At 41.0% G+C, this 20,000-nt stretch overlaps 3 protein-coding genes across 3 annotated transcripts; all 3 read right to left on the bottom strand.

Moving 5' to 3' along the window:
• Positions 1 to 1,673: 1,673 nt before the first annotated feature.
• pstk (phosphoseryl-tRNA kinase) lies at positions 1,674 to 9,260 on the bottom strand. The gene is made up of 6 exons (XM_071907818.2): positions 8,980 to 9,260; positions 3,002 to 3,242; positions 2,695 to 2,896; positions 2,500 to 2,575; positions 2,298 to 2,391; positions 1,674 to 2,161 (listed from the first exon to the last, which is right to left on the bottom strand). The coding sequence occupies exons 1-6, from the start codon at positions 9,196 to 9,198 to the stop codon at positions 1,944 to 1,946; spliced, it is 1,050 nt and encodes a 349-aa protein (XP_071763919.1). The 5' UTR covers positions 9,199 to 9,260; the 3' UTR covers positions 1,674 to 1,943.
• LOC139918352 (poly(A) polymerase beta-like) lies at positions 6,020 to 8,242 on the bottom strand. Its single transcript, XM_071907691.1, has one exon. The coding sequence runs from the start codon at positions 8,240 to 8,242 to the stop codon at positions 6,020 to 6,022; it is 2,223 nt and encodes a 740-aa protein (XP_071763792.1).
• Positions 9,261 to 10,041: 781 nt separating the features above from the next.
• adam9b (ADAM metallopeptidase domain 9b) lies at positions 10,042 to 19,105 on the bottom strand. The gene is made up of 22 exons (XM_071907799.2): positions 18,904 to 19,105; positions 18,276 to 18,382; positions 18,109 to 18,185; positions 17,936 to 18,014; positions 17,747 to 17,823; positions 16,884 to 17,076; positions 16,717 to 16,779; positions 16,443 to 16,514; positions 16,132 to 16,301; positions 15,884 to 15,974; positions 14,849 to 14,979; positions 14,117 to 14,288; positions 13,388 to 13,477; positions 13,038 to 13,233; positions 12,482 to 12,590; positions 11,984 to 12,164; positions 11,717 to 11,803; positions 11,527 to 11,632; positions 11,233 to 11,374; positions 11,044 to 11,131; positions 10,734 to 10,771; positions 10,042 to 10,596 (listed from the first exon to the last, which is right to left on the bottom strand). Exons 1-22 carry the CDS (start codon positions 18,968 to 18,970, stop codon positions 10,473 to 10,475), a joined length of 2,460 nt encoding a protein of 819 aa, XP_071763900.1. The 5' UTR covers positions 18,971 to 19,105; the 3' UTR covers positions 10,042 to 10,472.
• Between the last annotated feature and the right edge of the window lie 895 nt (positions 19,106 to 20,000).

The following is a 20,000-nucleotide window of genomic DNA, read 5'->3' as shown; positions in this document are numbered from 1 at the left end:
GGTAAAATTATACAATATTGCTAGTGTTATTGATTTTATAATATAATATAATCATGGAACACGATGCATGAGAAAAATCTGTTGGCTAATGGGTGTATTGTATTCAGATAGTCTCCAGTAATGGAAATAAATAGCATTTTGAAATAAAATTCCCAGCAGACAGGCAGAAAACCCATTTGGCACACTTTGGGCACTTTGGATATCCAAATGGATAAAACATGGACGCCGCCTCAATATACCTTTATAAATTGTATTATAAATTGCTGTAATTTATTGTATTTTCATCAAATTTACAGTTTCAGTTGTAGTCATGGAGTAGGAGAACAGATTCAATTGCATTATTATCCACGGGATCTTGGTTGCCTTTGGAATACAAGGCGAGGATGAAAATATTATTTTTTCCTTTGTTTCATCTCCATTTACTCTGGAAAAGTAATAGTTATAGGCTTACTGACAATGGATTCATATTCCCTAGCTTCTCACCTATCAGAGGCCTGCAGAACCATAGGCCTTATAGTTGAGGAGCTGATTCATTTGGGGGTATGTTATTTTAGGCATTTTTTCCAGATGTTTGGCCTGGGTTCAAGTGGCTAATTCCACTAATGTTACTCAAATACCACAAGGTAATAATGTTACCTACCGTTGAAGGTTCTGGGGTAGCAGAAGACGAGTTATCAAGTTGCTGTTTACAAATCCCGTTACTAAAGCCAAGTCATTGGCTCAGACTATAACATCTTGTAGCTAACAGATAAACAAGGTGCTCCCTGGTTTCTCCTATTGACCATGACTTGTGGTTTCCACTCAGTTACTTGCATGTCATCCTCCAGAAAAGTGAAAATGAGACAAATGTTAGTTTTACAGACCCTATCATCAACAATGGAATTAATCTTAAATGTCCTAAATGAAGAAGACATCACTGATCATGGCGCTTCAGTGTAATTTATTCAGTGTTGATTTAAAATGATGTGAAACAAAACCATCGTTGTCTTCTTCCTAATCCATTCCAGCTTGTTGTGCTTGGCTTGCTGCCTTGTCACCTAGTCGTTATGTAACAAGCACTATCTTGTTACCTGTCTAGGCTAATGTGAGCTAGTTTACAAGTTTAAAAACACACTTTATAATGTAGCTTTAACATTACTTATTCAAAGCAATGGGCTGACAGGTTTAATGCTGGTCAAATGTCTCATTTCCCTCCAGTGATATAAAAAGGAAATTCATGAAACAAGTATAGTCTTATAAATAAGTACAGGCCTATCAGCCTTTTCCACCACCATGCTGCTTATTGCAGAAAAAAAAAAAAGTGCTGGCAACAAGTTATAGTGTACCCATTATTATCACAGGATTTTACAAATATGTCATTTTATACAGTGGATGAAACTGCAAATATGTAGTGAAAAAACAGCAGTATAGGAACCACACAGAACTCATCACTGTGGTGCTTGCTTGGGTGGGATTGGTCTTGGGATCCCAGGGCCCTGCTGGGGAACTGGTAGATGTGTAGTGGCAGTGCTTGTGTCCATAAGCTGATGAAGAAAAGTTCAAAAGAGTTTGAAATGTTTTATTTATTTATATATATATATATATATATATATATATATATATATATATATATATAATATATATATATACACACAGTATATATATATTTTTTATTTAATATTTAATTAACAGTATGCTAATTAAGCATAAAACATGGATAAATTAGGCAGAGAAATTTTCAAGTTTTCGTTTTACTCCGTGCCACAATGGGCAAATCCAACTGAAAACTATGACTAGAAAACAGTTGTGTTTTTTGTACATTTAAACTAAATATAAATACCTATGTATTGTTTATTCATTCATGTCTTCTTAATGTGATATAAAATCTACACTTGTGCAAATTCAACAAAATATTCACAGCTGTTGTTAAATAAACAGAAGAACAAGTAATTATATTTCTTCCTTCAAGCATGGTCATTTATGAAGACTCTTAAAATGTTCTTTTTCTCTTGGTCAAAAACGTCCACAGCTGTTTTCACCACATGTTCCACATCAATGTCGACTTCTTTGGCGCTGAGCACTTCCTGAAGGAATTGCTTCCGCAGGTTGTGAAGAAATCTTGTTTTGGATTCATTCAACTCAGCTGCCAGAGACCTCATCTGTTCAGGGGGCACTTTGTTTTCTAAACCCAGGGTGACAAAGAAGGATGCAATTTGTTTGTATTTTAATCATTTATTTTATCATTTTAATGACACTCACTTATGACATAATGTTAGCAAAATGTCAAATCTGTAATATTAACGTAGCTCATGACTGACCTCTGGCATTCTTCATGGCTTCAGAGACCAAGCGTCGACAGGCCTGGTCAGCCTGGTGAACCACACTAGTGGCACATTTCAGGCGGTCAGCCTCCTGCAGAGTACAGGACAACAGAACAGATAAATGTACCACTTCTAAAGTTGCGTATTTATATTCCACTAGCATGTTTGAACAGGTTTGAGGAAAGCAACATTGACATGCCTTTTGTTCCACGTTGTCATCGACTGGACTCAGTGGGTTGCTCAGTGCAGAAGAGATCAACTCCATCAACCTCTGGCTAAAGGCGAGCCATGTAGGCAAACAGATAGACACAGAGGCAACAAATGAATATCTGGTTTAAGCAGTCATGACTACTTCACCAGTAAGTGTTAATAATTGCTTATTGCACTGCCTTACATGTCCCCCTTCGGCAAATTATCTGTGCTGTTAAGTGCAATGCTGCTCTCCTCCCACGAGTTCTTCTGTGGATTTGGAGACTCCAAGCGCTTTCCCATCTCCAGTATCACCTCGGTGGGTAAGGGCTGGGACCTGCTCTGGTTTCTGCTGATGCACGACTCCACAGCACAGTGCAGATACACCTGGCAGAACCCCAGCGAACCTGCAGTGAACAGTCCACAAACAAATCAGTTCAACCAAGGGAACGCCACCTGAGAGCGCTCCAATAAGTAGCCTATCCTGCACACAGACAGAGCAGAGTGCTTACACTTTCTTGCAAGTTGGTACACTTCGTATCTCATGCTTGGATAGTAGAAGTTGTCATCCAGTAGAATGAGAAGTGGGGACGGGTCCAGACTCTTAGGTTCCAGCAGAGCTCGGACGCAGCGTCCCCAGGCAGCAGCATTGATGTGGCAGCTGGTCGGTGGCTCTGCCAACACTTGAGGTTTCCTCAAGAACTGCTCGATGCACTGTAACACTGCTTGTCTGTGCAACTTCCATTCAGTTTGCTAGAAAGGAAAATATGTTTTAGTCAATAAGATCTGGTCAATAAGAACATTTAGTACATAACATGGGAACCCTAACAAAGAAAAATCACTAGAATATTCAAATATTATTTCCATTGTGACACTTGTGTTTGTGGCACACAGTATTAAGTTTAGTGACCTTATTGTACTTGATGTTATTTTTATCTCCTATGGTATCAACGTTCACATTACAGGCCATATTGCTCAATTACTATTTTTTGCTCAGATGCGACATCAGTGTGAACAGACCTCTGCCCTTAAAGGTTTTCTTTCTTCTTTGCAATACCATAGACACACAAATTTCACACACCTTTACGCTTTCAATACAGTGAACAAAAGTAAGCTTGTGTTGCTAAGCCAAACTAAAGTCTTAACCTCTTCAATAGTCCTTCAGTTCCAAATGTCATGTGACCAAGCAACCAAATGAATGAAAGAAAAAAAAAGAATTGTATATCACATTTGTTTTGTAATACAAAGGACATCATTAATGCCCCATTCAAAAATTGATTTTCTAAAAGCTCTCGTGTTATATTCCATGCAAAAGTATTCTTAGGACAAGAAGTTACTGTACAATGGATGTATACTTGGAAGATCATGAATCGGTCAACCCTACTATCTAATTCCCATTCTTCTGCCAGCACTCAGCAACCATTTGACATAATCAAAGCATTTATGATAATTCCTGTTGATGAGGAACTTGTAATAGGCCAGGTGCATCAAAGATGGCTGCTGCCTGGTTGATATTACTAATCTGATGTAGGGCTGAAACGATTCCTCGAGAAACTCGAGTAACTCGATTACTAAAAATCATCGATGCAAATTCTTTGCATCGAAGCTTCGTTTAATCCATATAACTATATACACACTCAGTGATTCGCACGGATGATTATTACTGTTGCACAACGCGCTGGAGAAAGAGAGAGAAAATAGCGAGGGGCGAAGAGAAGAGACAGGCCAGAGAAAACGACAGAAAGTGTCCAAAGTTTCGGATCCAGTGTTGCCAACTTGGCGACTTTGTCGCTAGACTTAGCGACTTTTCAGACCCTCCTGGCGACTTTATTTCTCAAAAGCGACTAGCGACAAATCTGCCGACTTTTTCTGACCATGGGAAGCAATGTTAATGTGTTGAATCCCAAAGCATTTGGCAATAAATTGGTTCGGCTGATGCCGGTTTTCTCTACTTGCTTGTCTAATCCAGAGAGGTCTGACGGTCACAGCGCTTCCCACACAGCGTAGCTCCTTCCCTCCGCTGAGAGCAGGGACTGTAGGATAGGGTCCACTTGTAATTGCTACCGGCGTACGCCGAAACTGGCCGGGTGGGCGGAGTCAGCACTTAATATTAAAACGGGATGAGATGAAGGCTAGTAAAGAATGCACGTTAATTATGGCTATATGTAATGGCTAGTTAAGAACGTAAATCAATATGGTGGCTAGTTATGATGTCCCTAAATTAGCTAAGTTTTGCTCAAGAAAATAACCACAGAAAATAAAATGCTGCAGTCAATTTGTGAAAGCCTGAGCTTCATTCATGTTATTATTATGACAGTCACACACATACACACACACACACACACACACACACACACACTCACACACACACACACACACACACACACACACACACTCCCCTCACAGTGATGCATAAAATACCCCAGAAAGCAAAATATTAGGTGGTGTAAGTAGCAATTGGAGCCTAAAATGCACCAGTCCAATACAGCAGGTATATTCAGTTTAGTTTGATTGCAGTGAGTAGGGTCAGCAGGTGTAGGGCAACCCTTCAACATAGTAAATAAATGTACATTAGCCAGTCTTATGAACTTGTATGATATTTAGGCCTAGTAATAAATATCAATAATAATTATTATTTCACCTCGTTTTCAGTAAATCACAGTGTCGTATGGACAGCTTCGTGCGGACAGCTTTTCTCTTTTGTATATTTACTATTGCTCTTTATTAAAGCAAAAGTATTTCTTATCCGATTACTCGATTAATCGATGGGATAATCTGTAGAATACTCGATTACTAAAATAATCGATAGCTGCAGCCCTAATCTGATGCCCCTTTCACTACTGTGCATGATGGGATTAGCTCACTGGTTCGTTAGATTACTGAGTGTCAAAAATGTTGTATTTGGCGGAAAAAAAAAGTAATGAAGCCAATAATAGGGTAGAAGGGTAGAAATCTACTCAAAACCAAGTGAAAATATCAAACTATAGCTTGAAGATGCTTGACGTTGGCAAGATATTTCACAACTACATATAAAGCAACCTTGCTTGCTTGCTAAATAGTCATCTACCTTCCTCTTATGATGCTATTCAACACTGTGGTACAGATCTGGAGGACTGTATGATGTAAAATTAGACAGTACAGATACTTTAATGCACAAGGTCCACCTTGCTGTCTGTCACTAAAGTCTGGGCTATTTTGTCCCCACAGATGTGAGCACCATTTTGGTCAGCTGTGTACTAAAACATGAGCTAGTTCCACTAATGATGTTAGACTGTGTGAATTTTGGTGCACCAAAATCTTGGCTATACTCACTACTGTCCCCTTCTTCCAAAAAAACATCATTGTGCAACACCACATCATTGTAAAACATTATCTTCCAGTTACAGCGCTTTCAGTAAAGTTACCCCACAACAGCAACAAAAGTATGTCTGTAAAATCATTAAGATTTTTATTTTTTTTTAACATAAAATGGGGGGAGACGAGGGAAGGAGGCAGGGGGAGGTGAAACTAATTTCTATACACGTGATGGTCTACTTCTGCCTGTTAAGGCGAAGCCTGATGGAGTTCTTCACCACGCGAATGGGGTTGACAGGGAGGACAGGCACATCTGACAGGTCGGCAATGGGCAATCTCTTAGATGATGCGTCATCATCCTTACCAGCTTTGATCCTCTTGGCTGGCATCTCTGACTGCGGAGAACCTGGCCTCTTTGTGGCTGGTGGGTTCATGCTGGGAGGGGGGGTCTTGCTGAGCGGGAGACCCTTGGTGGACCCGTCAATGCATTTACCGTTTGTCTCTGAAGCTGACATTTTATCAACTTTGAACGTCTTGGCTGGCATCTCTGTTTGGGGAAAGCCTGGCCTCTTGGTGGCTGGTGTCCTCATGCTGGGAGGGGAGGTCTTGCTGAGTGGGAGACCTCTGGTGGACCCTTCAGTGCATGCGCCGTTTGTCTCTGAAGCTGACTCTTTATCAGCTTTGAACTTCTTGGCTGGTGACTGGAGAAAGCCTCGTCTCTTTGTGGCTGGTGGGCCCATGGTGGGAGGGGGGGTCCGGCTAGGTGGCACTGTGGCAGTGATGGAGCGCTGGCGGCTCACTGTGGGCTTTGCTCCCTCTGCTTCTCCTGTGGCCTCTGTGTGAGGGACAGTGGCAGGTCCAGAACTGGCCCCAGTAGAGCTGCAAGTGGGATACAGTGTGGCACCCTTATTTGGGGTGGAAGAGGGCATGGTCGTAGGGGAGGAGATCTGTGAGATTCTGTGTTTGAGATCAGGTAGCAGGTGGTGAAGCTGTTTCCTCTTCACGTGCATGGTTGATATTTTCATCTCCTGCTCAAACATATTACTGCTGACTGCCTGGCTGTAGACAGTGTCAGCGAAAGACCCCAAGTCAAAACTCAGGTCTATGTTCATGTTTTCAGACCTCTCCAACTTCTTGAAGGCAATTCCAATGAACCACATTGTGCTAAACTCTTTGACATTCCCTTCCTTGGGGCCAGGGAAGGACTGTGGGCTGACATGGGCCAGAGTAATGTACTCATTGTTCTCTAGGTGTCCGACCAGGATTCTGATCTTTGACTCTACCAGGCCAACCCATTCGAGGTGCTGCTTCTTTGTTGGTGCACTTGCTAGCAACACAATGTAGTTCTTGTATTTCGCAAAGAAGTCTGGTGCTTCAAACAGTCTGGACCACTCTGCTTTGTTCTCCGATATGTTGGTAGTGATGGAAAGACCCTGTTTGAACTCGTCTGCCATGACCGCTCGGGTGGAGGCAGACACATTGTAGGAGGAGTTCTGCTGGGGGTATGCCGGGGTGATGATCGGCATCAGGTGGGAACGGTCACTTAGATTAACCCTGGGGTCCCAAACTGGAAGATTTAGCCTGCAGTCCTGAGCCTGCTTTAGCAGTATTGGGATTGGCCATTCCCACATGGAGAAAACTTTAAAGAATTTCTGTACCAGAGTGGAGGCAACAGCGTTGGGGTAGAGCTGGCAAATCCTTGCTACCAGTATGGCCCATGATACCCCGCCCAGGAAGCCCAGGGTGTTAGAATAAATGTTGTGGTGTTTAGCCCACAACTTGATGGTTCTCAAAGCGAGCCTGAAGTGCTCTACATTGGGTACCAGGTTAAGAATCTCCTGTGCAACTCTGTAGCCATTGATACTCCTTCTGCAGTGGATATTCATGCCCTTCAGCAGCCCATCATCCTGAAGATCCAGATGTTTGGGAACGATTGGCAATGCTATCTGGGCAAACAGCATGTCGATGTCAATTCCATCAAAGCATAGTTTGATGACCGGGACGAATGCCTCTTCCACAGACCGCAGGTCTTTAACCTCCTCTTGGTTTTTCAGCTTCTCAAAGAAAGAACTGAAGAAGTCAGTTCTCTCTACATGTTGAGGTGCTAAACAGAGGGCATCAATATCAGCTCCTTTTGTGTGCACACCCATACAATAGGAGCCAAATGGTAAGATCTTGCCTCCAACATCTTCTATTAACGATGTAGGTAAATCTTTCTGTTGACCCATTTCTTTAATCCACTCATTAAACAGTGACTTTAATTTATCTAGCACCATTGTTCTGTGCTTCAGCTCCAACTCTTCTTCAAACCCACCATATTGTTGCAGGGTTTCAACCAACTTCTGGGTCAAACCCAGGTCAGCCTCGTTGGGCAGATCCAAGCTGATGGGAGATGTGACCCCATGCAGCTTGGGGATCTGCAGGGCTGCTGGAAGCTGGCTGGTGAATTGAAACGGCATAGCGGCCAATCAACCGCGCCGTTCTCCACGTATTATCCTTGTCGTCTATCCTCTCCGAACTATCCTTGTCGTCTTTTCTCTCAAATTGTAGCTTAGGCTAAGTCTTGCACTCTCAAGCAAAGTCTGTACCCACATGTCCACTAAATGAAGCCGCTTGTATTTTATCCTGTGCCAACGTTCGATTGCCCTCTGTGATGCCACGCGCGTGACGCCACAGAGGGCTTCCATACTTCCATTCTCTTTTCATGCGCGTGACGCCACAGAGGGCTTCCATTCCTCAAGGTTTGTTTTTCTCTTTTTTTAAGTCAACCGTCTGTCAACCGCTGTTGACAGATGTTGACAGTGATCTGCGCCTGCGCAATGGAGTGTAACGTAAAAACAAATAAATTCCGATGTGAAAGTTCTTACTGCGCTTGTATGGCCACTGATCGGATCAGTCTCAGGACCACATATGAAAGTGGACAGAATCTGATTTGAAAAGATCAAATTTTTGTGTTCACACTGCTGAGAAAAAAAATCTGATCTTACATATGAGCAAAAATTACATTTTTATCCCCATGCTGTCACTGCAATATTCCTATTATATTATAAAAATTAATTTTGCTGTGATATTTGTAGCCTATAGTAAATAGGATTACTGTTCTTTTTCGTAAGGGGAATATTCATGCAAACTCACCACTAGACCAAGACATGCACATTCATCTTAACGTCGCCGTAAAGGAGTTAACTTTCTTTACCGTTTGCTGCAGCCCGCCATCATCCTCCAACACTTTGAGCTGAAAAGCATGATCGGGGATCAGGTCGTCGTAAGGCACTACAGTGGATCTCCATCCCTGCTGCGCAGCGAGCTTGCTGACTGTCCGGGCCAGCGTCGACTTCCCTGCAGCAGGTAAACCACAGAGGACACACAGACAGGCTGGTGGACGGCGAAGACTCGCGGCATCGTCTGCGTCCATTTATTGCCAGTGAGGTGTTTACAAATCCAGCTTTCCACGTTGTAGCAGCTTAGAAAGCTCGCGAGGACTTCCGCATCTTCCGCGTCAAACCATAAACAAACAGCACTTCCGGTTAGCAACTTTCAAAATAAAAGCCCAATAACATGTTTTGTTGCCACGGATACAAAGCACGAAAGTGGAAAAATAAAGATTCAAGTAGAATCTGTAGTAGGGGAAAATACGACTGTTCGATTGTTTTTTTCAATGTCCTTTTCATAGTATATATTCACAGCCATATATCCATACCTATATAGGACATTAAGGTCTACACAAACACCCACAAAACCAGATAACTTGGATGGATGTCTATTATCTAGGAAGTCAGTTTTAACCTTAACCATAGCAGTGGCATAACTGTTCCTAAATGCTGTAATGTACCTCATCTCACATACACTGATTATCTTCTATATATCCATTATATTGGACGTCAACATCTCTGACATCATTAACCTTAATGTCACATTCATCTTAGATACATATATCACACCCATACTTGTAAATGGAAAAGAAATAGACCTATCTGTGAATGAATCCTGTATATGTCTAAAATACTAAAATGAATGATACATGACAGAAAACGCCGAAAAATGTACATGTTCATATCCCAATTATTGCATTTCTGTCACATCTATAGCTTTCATGCAACTGCCTTGTAGTTGCACTTTTAGCCTTGTTTTGTATATTGTACTTCCTCTTTACTGCCGTTTTGATATATTATGGCTTATTACTGCCACCTACAGTGATGAGTACAGTACTACAGTTCCAAAAGACACCATCTTTAAAAAAGCCATTAGATAAAAGAACTACAGGCTTGATACTTTATTACATTCAGCATTCATGAATTCAACATCAAAATCTTAATATAAAATATTAAGATTAATAAAATCGTTTTTAAACAATGTAACAGCATAAAATAATACAAAATATTTTGTGACTTTTTTTTTCCATTCCATGTTAAAGTAACCACGTGAACAAACGTCTCATCTCATTTCCCTTGAGTGATATGAACAGGAAATTCATAAAACACATATATCCCAATAAATAAATACAGGCCTGCCAGCCTTATCCACCACCATGCTGCTACAGTCAACCTTAAAAAAAAAAAAAGGTGCTGGCAACAAGTTATAGTGAACCCATTATCATCACAGGATTTTACAAATATGTCATTTTATACAGTGGATGAAACTGCAAATATGTTGTGAAAAAACAGCAGTATAGGAACCACACAGAACTCATCACTGTGGTATTTGCTTGGGTGGGATTGGTCTTGGGACCCCAGGACCCTGCTGGGTAACTGGTACATGCGTAGTGGCAATGCCTGTGTCCGTATTCCAATAATCCAGTTCTCCATACCTGAAACTGACAGATTGTGTGCAAATTCTGCCTATTAAAATGGTGACTTGTGCACTGCAAGTAGAAGTTTTTGTGTATGTGTGAGGACAGTATAGATCAAATGAAGTAAAAAAAAAAAAAAAAAAGGTTCAATTAATTCTTACCCAGAAAGTGGAGCTGAGGTAGCTGGTGGATTTCCAGGCTGGAATGAAAAATAAACAATTTTTGCTGTTAGGACACCCTGATTACTATTCTGATTGAATAGTGATTTATAATCAGACTCATGAATGATTTAATGACAAAAAAACAAAATTGTCTTGAGTATAGTACCCATTTCCTCTTTTGTGCTTATATTTACAGGTGAATAAGCATGTCTGACTTGCCTATTGTAATATAAATATCTGACTGCCTTCCCTACAGTGATGATTTAAAAAAAATAAAATATAATAAAAATAAAAAATACATATCGTTTACCTTAGCAGGAGGAACATGTACTGGCGGCTGGGTTGTGGTATTTGCCTGAACATTGCCATTTGTTTGGCCATTTTGTGCATTACGTGACCTGTGTATATTAAACAAAATAATGAAATGCAATCTCTGTGATAAGTTAGTAATTGATGTCACATTACACCACAAACTACTAAAACGCCTGTTGAAGTTTACCTGTGACGGCTGGCGAGGCTTCCTTTAAGGCAGGGGTCCAGGGAGTCTCTCCTGAAGATGTAGAGCAGCAGCAGGATGAGCAGAACCAGCACAGGAACCACCAGCAGGAAGAAGATCAACAGGCCATTCCTGAGGGAGTGGTCTGAGGTGGGACAGGTGAAAGTAAATAGATGGTATATACAGTATAACTGCACTGGTTACAGCACACAGTTAACATGTACGCCGAATACCTACGATAAATCAGACCTTCTGTGCATGAAGTAATCCAATTTGAAACAACCAATCAAAACCCACCTATCTGAGCAGGGCCGCTGTCTGCGCTGCCTCCTCTCCCTGAGCGGTCACAGTTGGGGGGAGCCCATCCGTTGTCACAGTGGCAGTGTCCCTGGTCATTACATACCTGAAGAAAACATTACAACAGCAATGTCAGAAGACTTGTAGGCCAATAGCAGATACTATGCCTGTAAAGGAAACGCCGTCCTACCCCATGGCCGTTGCAGGTGCTCCGGGCATCACAGTCCAAGTTGGGCAGCAGAGCGGAGGCGTTCAAACACTTAAAGTCCAGGCAGGTCTGAAAGAGAAGACTCAGTTTCTATGAATGCAATCCGAAATGATTTCACTGCACTGAGTCATGATGACCATGGAGCCTGGAGCATGTCAAAATCACATTTGTTCATGTTTCCTTGGTGTGTACAAACTAGGTTCTAGTCTGTACACATGCACACATCCGTTTATTCAAAACACTGCTTACCTTTCCCTCAGCACACGGGCTACCTGGATTAACATAAGCAGGATCCAGCACATCGGTGCCAAGGTTGAAGTCTGCGTTAACACAACTCGACCCATCAATTACTTGGATACTGACATGGGCACCAGTAGGGGGGTTGTTGACGTCCACATTCGTGCACTGCACCTTTCCACACATGGAGTCACTGCAGCGGTAGAGCGGACAGTCAGTTTTTTCACAATTGGAAACAAGTGCGCAATAGTGACAGCAAGGCAAAATGCCGGAAGGAAATGTACAGTTAATCCATCCTTTGCCTGACACACAGCCTGAGTTTATATTTCGTGTCACTTTATTATTCTGTCTAAAAATAGAGAGCGAATCTATCCTAACCGCGATATGACTACTGATCCCAATTTTCCCAGAGATATAGATCTTTCTTTAAATCCATCCGGTGTGATATTCATATCATCTTTCCATGATAAAAAAACAAAACAAAACACAACAGACAAGCAGAATACTTACGCCACACTACATTTGATAGGGACTCCTGTACTGGTGATTCCACAGTTTCCAAACAAAGTTCCCTTGGTGTTTGCTTGAACGAAACAAACATCTGCTGCCTTTGTTGCATCTGCCCAAGAAGAAAATAATATGCAAGATAAAATATGAATGACAGGAAAAGAGAATGATCATCTTGTCAAGTGAATGCTGCTTCTTGTTATACTATGGGCTGACACATTTTTGACTGCATTAACCATAGTTAATCCAGGCTGTTAGGCTGTTGCACAAAAATTTAAGAGATTGACAAAATCCTACATCATAACTTAGATCTACACAGGGAATAAATCATACACTTGACTCCTAGAAATGATTATGGTTGATGTTTAAAGAAAAAAAGAAAAAGAAATGTTTATAGTGCGTATGTTTCAAAAAATGATGTCGAACTTGTCCCCATGTAAATCCAGCAATAGTTTGACTCAAGAGCCTTCTCCAAACTTTGTACATTTGGTTGGGAGAACAATTTTGGTGCTTAATTAGCTGCAGAAATCTAGATTTGTGCATCCACCACTGAATGTACCTGGCTCAAAGAGATGTTTGCACTGGAAATCGTAAGTCTGACAGCGGCCCTCGTAGCAGTATGCTGCGTTGTTTTCACACTGCAGGCCATCCATGATGTAGAAGTCACTGGGACAGAACGCACTCTCGCCATCGCAGTATTCAGAGAGGTCACATGAATTGACAGATTCTCTGCATGGGGTTCCAGACACTCTGATCTGAAACACAACACATGACCAACAATGGTAACAGAGCTACTGTGGCTTATGACACACCTGTGAAGAAGTATTTATCCCCCAAAGTATTTACTCCCTCCATTCAGCGCAGTAGTAAGCTACATAAAGCCAGCCTCCAGTCCAACAGAAACCTGACCTGGCAGTTGCTGCAGCAGCTCCCTTGAGCACAGGCAGACCCGGGGGTGAAGTTGCAGGTGGCCGCATCACAGCATTTATCTTTGCATTCCTGTGTGACACGGAAACACAGAAAATACTGTGACAAGTATCCTTACTGCCGTACTAAAAAAGCCAGACAAAAAGTATGGGAATAAGAAACTGACAAAATTAGTCTTAATTTTATTCTAAGATGCATGAAGTTGTAACATGACTTGTAACAGAAATGCCCAAATGTGTACTCTAATCCGCAAGGTTGAAAAACAAGATTTTTCTGTACACATTTGGGAATTTGTGTTACAAGCTTGGAAGTCATGTCTGTGGTGTGATTTTCTGCAGGAGGACAATGCCAAAATGCTTTTAAACATTGATTATGGGTCCTAACGTCAAATGCATTCTTTTGCAAATAGCTGTTTACAATTACAAAATGAATCACAAATTTGCAAACTGTAAATCACACACATTTGAACTTTATGGATTGGAGTACATATTTGCATTACAAGTTTGCAAGTCATGTTAACCTTAATCACATCTTACAATACAAGTACAACTTATTTTGGCAGTTTTTTTATTCCCATATAAGAGCCTCAAAACTACCATCACTTGCATTACCATAAAAAGTGTGACTTTTATGAATAAACACATGACCTGGTCATTGCTGTAACCTCCTGTGTGTATGCATGTGTGTCTTGTCTGACGGGCAGTACTCTACCTCTGGAGTGCCACAGTCACACTGCTCTCCTTCCTCCAGCAAGCCATTGCCACATTTAGCGACGCCCACCACGTCGGACAGGGAGGGCTGGTTCTTCAGACACACGCCTCCTCCACGGCGGATCAGCCTCTCAAAGTCGTCTCCACTGCAGGTGCTGAATTTGGTGGAGCCGCTACAGGGTAAGAAGACAAACAGAAATGGAAACATCTACGTGTTCAGGTGATATGTTTTTCCATTCCAAAATGAGATATCAATCTTTTGAAAACTGACACCGCGTCTTAGAAAATGATCGGTGGCATTCAATTTCAGCTCATTATGAAATATTACTGAAGTTATCAGCCAACATAAGACATTAGGCAATAGAATAGTAACACTTTCGAGGATCAATACATTTATATTTATGATATAATGACAAATGAACTTCAGGTAGTAAATATTTTCCCACATGGATATATAGCATTTTGGAATCAAACCCTTAATACAAACATCTCAACAACACACAATTATTTGTCATCTCACCGTGTTCTACTGTAGTGTAATACCCAGTTTGTACTTTTCAAGAACTAAGAAAAACAGCCTTATTTTTGTTTGACGACAATGCATTTTTAAATTTTACATTTATTTTTACTCAAAAAAAAAAAGAAAAAGAAAATGCCCATCGTGGGTTTTAACTGCAGCTTTTCCAATTTCATATGAAGAGAGTAAGGCATCATTTTGTGGAAGTTGTTTTACCTAGCTGAAGCTGCCATGATGCAGCTTCCTCCATCACATGTGCACTGGTCACTGTCGTGGTTCATGCCCAGGTTATGGCCCATCTCATGGGCCACCACAGTGGAGACGTAGGACAGACTGTTATCACTGAACTGTGAAACACATCCAAGTACATTCAGAGCTCAGTTGGGAATCCTGAATTGAGAATTCAAGTTATTAAGCAACATTGTCATACAACTGACATGTTTTTGGCAACACCTGGAACTTCTGTTTAACTGGGGTAGGTAACACTTTAAATTACAGTACGCAAATTAATAAATAACTGTGTAATTACATAGACATGATCAGAAAGTTTGTAATTATAATGTGTAATTTCTCAGTTAAATGCTGGACATTTCTGGTGATAACGAGTAATTATTAGCATGATAACAGTACATTAATGGAAACACTTTGGAAACATTGGCTTACCGGTCCTTTCCTTCTCTCTTAAATGGAACTTCTATATTCTAGTTCAAGATAGATGAGGTTGTTACAGTATTGTTACCATTACATTCCTATTATGAAATTACCAGATAATACCATGGGTACTGTACTGCCAAGTAAAGTCAGGCTTGATACCTCAATATTACACTGATTTTACTCTGTAGATACTTTATATGAAGTAGAATTTAACCAAGAAATTATACATTATAATTACAAGCTACTTTACTTTCTGATAATTTCTATGTAATTACACAGCTATAGTAATTTGTGTACAGTAATGTAAAGTGCTATCCAGGGCCAGGCTATTTTAAGAACATCATGAGACTTGATACAACACAAGAATGTAAGGAATCCTACAAGCCAAATACGAATTTTGCCTTGGAGCTTAATGAGTTGGTATTCAAGTCTAACCTGTTTGACTCCTTATTCACTAGTTGTGAAAATGAACTGCACTTACAGCAGAACTTGCCATGAATTATGTAGAGACGAGTATCAGTTTCTAAACAAAAGCTCACGCTGCCAAAGCACCACGGTGTCAGCTGGCGCTAGAAGTTAAAAGGGAGTTGAACTAACCACGTTGATTCCTCCGGAGCTCGCCACGGAGCAGACCGTGCCCACGAAGGCCATACCCAGCACTCCCTGCCCGTACGGCTGGGGCCGACCACTGAGAGACAAAGATCACACTGCATTTCAGAGAAGACTTCAGACTATGTGATATGCATCTAACAGATTATTCCTTTGTTTTTATATCAGCTGATGGCATCATATTACCGAAACGAAACATTACGAAGGCCACAGCTGTAACTAGACACAGTACTTACACAATGAGCTGGCCAACGTCGTGCCTGATCTTTGGTAGCAGAGTGCTCTTCCTCCACTTGACAAACCTCCCCAGCACCTCTCCTGCAGAGCCTTCCACATCAAAGGGATTGCTCTCCGTAAAGATCTCCAGGCCCACTAGCACCACGCGGATATTCAGCTGCTTGTAATACTACAATGAACAAAGGCAAACAAAAACGATAACTGCAGCATAATAAAGATAACACTATCAACAGCAAATTTACCATGATAAGTTCCTCATTATTAGAAGCAAGCAAGCATAATTTGTTTGCAGAGTTATTTAAACTCTCACCCCATCAAGTAGATTGGCCATTTCCACCATCTCCGCCCGCACTGCCGTCTCATTTTGTTCCTTAAACCTGTACTGTAAATGGAGGAAGACATTCATAAGAAAGAAACTTGTTGATAACCTGAAGGTTATGATACACTGGTAAATATTTTTGGGCACGTAGTTGACAAAGTTCCCAGCAAGGGCAAAACAAAGTGTCGCTGGTACCTGGCAAAATATGCACTGCAATATTTGTGGGCAAAAACAAATTCCTAAATGGAAACTATTATGCGCTCACCCTGAGATTATCCACAACCAACGCCAACTCCACATAACTGGTTTCAGGTAAATTGCGCTTCCTCTGTTGAAATGACAAACAGAAAAGAAGTGAAATGAATTAGTTAAACCTGGTTTCCTTGTTTAATACCTATTCACACTGGAAAAATCAATTCAGAGCATCCTAACCCGCAGCAGTGATGTCACTGAATGGTCAGGGTCAAAGGGTGAATGGCTCTCTGCTGATGCCGTCTCACTGGTGACCCCGCAGGTGAACGGCTCCGACTGACTGTCTCTCAGCAGGTACAAAAGGTGCTCATTGGCCGGAGACTCGGGGACTGGCTCAAGTCCATAGGTGTCATTGTCCAGGAGGATCACGCCCCTGAAGAGAAGCAGTGCACAACAGAAGATGAACACTTTCATTCAAAACAACTTACAGCTCTGATGATGCAACCCAACCCTGGCAGTGTTTGATGTTAGGGCTGAAACTGACGATTTTTTTCATTATAGATTAATCTATTGATTTTTTTTTTGATTAATCAATTAATCGTTTATTCTATAAAAATGCAAAAAAATTACGGCAAATACCCATCACGTTCCAGAGCCCAAAGTGATTCTTAAAATGACTTACTTAGTCTGAACAGCAGCCAAAAAACACCCAAAGAATTCATTTTATGATATGAAATGGAGAAAACCAAGCAAATCTTGGCATTTGTGAAGCTGTAACCAGCAAATGTTTGGTGTTTTTACTTGATAAATGACCAAAAACTATTTCTGTCGATCGACTAATCGATGGATCGTTTGTTTCATTGTTTCAGCACTATTTGACATGCTCTATTTATGGAGCTGGACCACAGATAGAATGGGCATTTACCTGTTAAGCAGGAACTTCTAAACCAGGACACCTGTTACGCTTCCTTATGATAGCTGGAAAGATTATGGCCGGTGCTTTCCAGAAGAGATGAAAATATGTCATGTGAAACTCAAACTGATGTGAGGCTGTGCTCAGCCACTCAAAGGAGGAACTGGGAAAGAAAGAGAGAAATACAAACCTAAGGCCGGAGCATGTGCTGAGTGCTACCAGTGAGTTTTCATATCCTTCCACTTCTCCATGGTAATAGCAATGCACCTGGGAAAAGAACATATATAAGAGAGTTAAAAGGTCTACAGTTCAAACCAGCCTAACACCCAGAATGATCAAAAGCCATTAAATAATGATATGACTGACTGACTTTACTTACATCAGGTTTTGGATACGATGACTCATGGTTGCCATTGATGTCATGAGAATACTGAACAAAGTTTTGCGCTAAAAAGTCTCTGACAAAAACAAACAAACATAAAAAATAAGTGTTACTTTGTCAGAAGCATTGACATTAATTTACAAAAATTACAAAAATAGCTGAAAACATACCTGTTCCTTTTTAGATGAAGGAAGTGCTTTCTGTTATTTATGTTGAGTGCATATGAAATTGTCTCCTTTTCATCTTTCTGAAATGAGTAAAACCAAGGAAGCATTATTAGGATATTCATATAAGAATAACAATTCAAAAAGATCATGTAATCAGGGTGAGCAGGTACCTCTTCTGACTCTGGTGGTCTGTTGACACTCCTGCTCCATCTGTGAATAACCTGAGGATTCACTACTGAGAACTTGGACAGTTTTGATGTAAAGCCATTGAAAATGCCTGGAAAAGAAAATGTGGGGAGTACACACTGAAACTGAATGCTGAACAGGCGAATGCTGGAAAGTTGTTGTAGTTGACTGACATGTCCATTCCTCTCATGAGACAAAGGACTCACAACCAAATAATTAGACTACACAAACAGTGACAAAAATACATTTACGCAATGTTTACTCTCTCTGTTCTCAAAAACGACCACTTTTGGGGGTGATTCCATTCGTCCAATTTTGCCCCCATTAAAATAACAAAATAAACAAAGTAGCAAACACATTATCTCCAATAAAATTCCACGCCATTCCCTTGGTTTAGGTCACGTTTTGACCTCGTTTAGGCCACAAGCACACCTTACAGCGTCTACATCAGCTTTCAATAGCCTAGGTACCAGCGACTAGTCGGCGTATATATGTATAAAGAAGAAAAGGAAGCTAGTCGCAATTTTCAGTTCATTTGAAGGACTACACAAGACAAACAGGTCCGCCGCCTATAACCGCCCCTCTAGAGATAATAGTAATTCAGCGCCTCACCTTTGCTGTCAATTGCAGAAATATAACAGAGCAAAAAGGCAGCAGACACGATGTATTTTCTGACCATGGTCCTTGCTAAAACATTAGTCCATCCAGCCCGCTGCTACTAATTTCCTGGATTGGGAGTGGGAGCTCGTGCCTGTTGCTTCCTCCTGCCGCTCAGGTGAGTCACTGCAGTCAGGTAGGTGATGTCGCCTGATGTGAACCGTGGTTTACACACTGTGCTGCGCATCTATTTACGCAACAATTATATCTTATACCTCGTGTAAAAAACGGTTGACCGCAAAGAGGAGTCACGCGTTCTTTAGTCTACTTCCAGTTATGATTAATGACGTCCGGATGTCAGGAGGTCTCTTTTTTGCTGACGATGGGGCTATTTGGAAAAGGGAGAGGCATTTACAGTTGGCCAAGGAAAATGGGCTACAGGGTTCAGTTATCAGGTGGAGGACTGTAACACAGTGGGGATTTAGATTCTCTGTGCAGAAAAGTCAAACCATGATCTTTACTAAAAAGACAATTGGACCAGACTTGCACGGGGGCGTAGCTAGGAATTATGGGTCCTATGCACAGGCGGCAGGACTTCATTGGTGAAATTCTCCAAAATACTGCAGTGAAATCACTTAAGGTTTAAGGTGCACATAACTGTATAAAATAATCTGTTGAATTTCTGGACTACCTATTTTTATTATTATTGCAAGACAGGCTGTCCTCTTATTGGATATGGTGAATTTGCATATTGAGCTTTAGGGTGATTTTATAGGTTCGGGTGATTTTTGTCAATGGCCTTACAAATTTCTCCATATCTCACCTGGGCACAGAAATAGGAGTATTGAAAAGGATCAACTCTTTCTGAACTAATTATTGAAAATACAATTTTTATGAAAGTTTATCAAAGTTGGACATTTTTACCAAATCATTCAAAGAAATGCAGGGGCCTTATTAATGAAATGCTCCTAAATGCTGCCATGAAATAACTTCAGGCTTATGATGCACATAGGCTAGTGGCTTACTGAATAAGAATCTGCTAGATTTCTATATGGGGCTAGCTCTCTTTCAGATTTGGCTAATATGCAAAATGAGCTTTTGGGTGATTTTAG

This window comes from Centroberyx gerrardi, chromosome 20 (genome assembly GCF_048128805.1).
Source record: "Centroberyx gerrardi isolate f3 chromosome 20, fCenGer3.hap1.cur.20231027, whole genome shotgun sequence".
NCBI lineage: Eukaryota > Metazoa > Chordata > Actinopteri > Beryciformes > Berycidae > Centroberyx > Centroberyx gerrardi.
This window is presented reverse-complemented; position numbering and strand designations above follow the sequence as displayed.

Bases quoted from the DNA above. Each gene is read 5' to 3' on its own strand.
- LOC139918352 (XM_071907691.1), bottom strand. From the start codon at position 8,242: ATGCCGTTTCAATTCACCAGCCAGCTTCCAGCAGCCCTGCAGATCCCC.
- adam9b (XM_071907799.2), bottom strand. From the start codon at position 18,970: ATGGTCAGAAAATACATCGTGTCTGCTGCCTTTTTGCTCTGTTATATT. The intron at 14,980-15,883 runs GTTAGTTCAACT...TGTGTTTCACAG, and splicing joins GCTCCGGAGGAATCAACGTG to TTCAGTGATAACAGTCTGTC. The intron at 10,772-11,043 runs GTAAACGATATG...TTTTCATTCCAG, and splicing joins TACATGTTCCTCCTGCTAAG to CCTGGAAATCCACCAGCTAC.
- pstk (XM_071907818.2), bottom strand. From the start codon at position 9,198: ATGGACGCAGACGATGCCGCGAGTCTTCGCCGTCCACCAGCCTGTCTG. The intron at 3,243-8,979 runs GTAAAGAAAGTT...TTTCCTTTCTAG, and splicing joins ATGGCGGGCTGCAGCAAACG to CAAACTGAATGGAAGTTGCA. The intron at 2,576-2,694 runs GTAAGGCAGTGC...GCTCGCCTTTAG, and splicing joins AATTTGCCGAAGGGGGACAT to CCAGAGGTTGATGGAGTTGA.